This window comes from Eimeria tenella, genomic scaffold (assembly GCF_000499545.2).
Source record: "Eimeria tenella Houghton genomic scaffold, Eth_scaff3570, whole genome shotgun sequence".
Taxonomy (NCBI): domain Eukaryota; phylum Apicomplexa; class Conoidasida; order Eucoccidiorida; family Eimeriidae; genus Eimeria; species Eimeria tenella.
The window spans coordinates 1-2129 of record NW_013544515.1 but is presented as its reverse complement, the minus strand read 5'-3'; the positions used below and the strand labels follow the sequence as shown (position 1 = coordinate 2129).

At 46.5% G+C, this 2129-nt stretch overlaps 1 protein-coding gene across 1 annotated transcript; it reads right to left on the bottom strand.

Annotated features, from left to right (window-relative positions):
• Positions 1-488: 488 nt before the first annotated feature.
• ETH_00040960 (translation initiation factor eIF-2B subunit alpha, putative) lies at positions 489-1123 on the bottom strand (the record flags this gene model as incomplete). The annotated part of the gene is made up of 2 exons (XM_013379571.1): positions 489-633; positions 996-1123. Coding segments are annotated over 2 exons (273 nt in total), but the record flags the coding sequence as incomplete, so codon positions are not given.
• Between the last annotated feature and the right edge of the window lie 1006 nt (positions 1124-2129).

The following is a 2129-nucleotide window of genomic DNA, read 5'->3' as shown; positions in this document are numbered from 1 at the left end:
TAAATAAATGAATAAATGAATAAATAAATAATAAATAAATAAATAAGTAAAAATAGAATAAAATTAATGGTGGGTGGAAAAAGTGGTTAAGTTAAAATTCAACTTTTCAGAAAACCCTAATTCACTCCTAAACCCTCAAACGCAAACCCTAAATCAGCGAATTCAAAGACACACCGCAACTCCAAACCCTTAATACCCATATCTACTTCGAACACTCTCAGGGGGCCCCCTGTGGGGCCCCACAGGGAGAAAGAAGAAGAGTTACAAAGAGAAGGAAGTTTAAAATGGCCTTGAGGGAAAAGTGGGTGGGCCCAAACCCTAAACCCTAAACCCTAAACCCTAAACCCTAGCCGCCCACCCCGAGACCCCCAGAAACCCCCAGAAGCCCCCAAAACCCTCAAAAAAAGGGGACTGGAGAGCTGGAGACAACAAGAACAAAAGGGGGAAGTTTAGAAAAGAAATAAAATCAAAAAAAGAAAAAAACGAACTCTGTTGATAATGCCTCCACTTTCCACCACTGCCTCCGCGCCCACCAACACAAAATCAATTTCCCTAATTAAAGAACTGACGGCCCCCACGGAGAAGAGCCCGCAGGGCACTTTGAGGGCCGCGAGGGTTTGCAGCAAACACGCCCTGCAGCAAACCCTAAACCCTCGCAAACCCTAAACCCTAAACCCTCGCAAACCCCACACCCTCAACCCCCGCACACCCTGGAAGCCCTGGTAGCCCCCCGGAAACCCTCATAAACCCTCGCCAGCTGGGGGAAGGCGGGGAGGGTTAGCAAGCGCAAACCCTACACCCTCGTAAACCCTCGTAAACCCTCGTAAACCCTCGCGAACCCTCGGAAACCCTTGCAAACCCTCGTAAACCCTTGGAGACCCTAGCGGGCCCTGGGAAGACTGGGAGAGGGAAAGGGAGGGTTTGAGGGGGGTGGGGAGGGGGAGAGGGTTTGGAGTTTGAACTTTAGGGTTTAGGGTTTAGGGTTTAGGGTTTACTCGTCGCCGTCTGCGGCTGCAGAGTCCTGCTGCGTTATGAAAACCTCAAACCTCTTTTTGTGGTTTACCCAAGCGTTTCTTAAAAGGGTTTCGACGCAGGAACTTCGGCCGTGAGTCAAAACCCTCATTCGGTCTTTGGTAAACATTATGCGCCCTGACCAAACCCTAAGCCCTAAACCCTAAACCCTAAACCCTAAACCCGCAGGCCCAAGCCCAAACCTTCAAAGCCCGCCATGTGCCCGAAGTGCTAAACCCTAAACCCTAACCAAGAACAGCAAACCCCCAAAGCTCAAACCCTAAACCCTAAACCCTAAACCCTCCATAGTTTTAAAAATATCAAACAAAGACGACGAATGTTTTGAAGAACTTGAGAGTTTAGAATTGGTGTAGCCCCAAGTGTTTAGGGTTTAGGGTTTAGCTAGGGTTTAGGGTTCAGGACGGTTTAGCTAGTGTTTAGGGTTTAGGGTTTACAGCAAAGCGCATTTAAACGTTCTTCAATTCCATGGGCTTGGAATTAGATACTGTTCATAAATGAATGCAACTTAGGGTTTAGGGTTTAGGGTTTAGGGTTTACCTAGGTCTGCAATGGTTTGTTTGCTTTCGGAAATGCGCGAAGCGAATTTCGCCGATTGGGCGATGAGCAGAGACTTAAACTCATTCACCGACTGCACAAACTCTAAACCCTAAACCCTAAACCCTAAACCCTAAACCCTAAACCCCAAACCCTGAGTTGTTGAAAGTGAAATCTTTGGCCCCTTTTGCTCGCTGTTTAAGGCTCAGGGGTGCGCAAGGGTTTGCCAGGGTCCTCCACAGCCGAACGCTGAGGGTTTAGGGCTTAGGGTTTAGGGTTTAGGGTTTAGGGTTTACAAGTTGGGGTTTTCGCTCGAAATGCTTGACCGCAAATTGCTGGTATAAAGCGCAGGCAGAGCGGAGGGGGAGAGTGGTGAGTCTCTAAAAAAAAATAAAATTAATAAAAATAAATAAAAATAAAAATAAATAAAAATAAAAATAAATTAATTAAAACCCTCTAAACCCTAAACCCTCGCATGCAAAACAATTAAGAAAAACGGACGCCGCAGCAAATAGAGCCAAAAAGGCCAAAAACCCTAAACCCTAAACCCTAAACCCTAAACC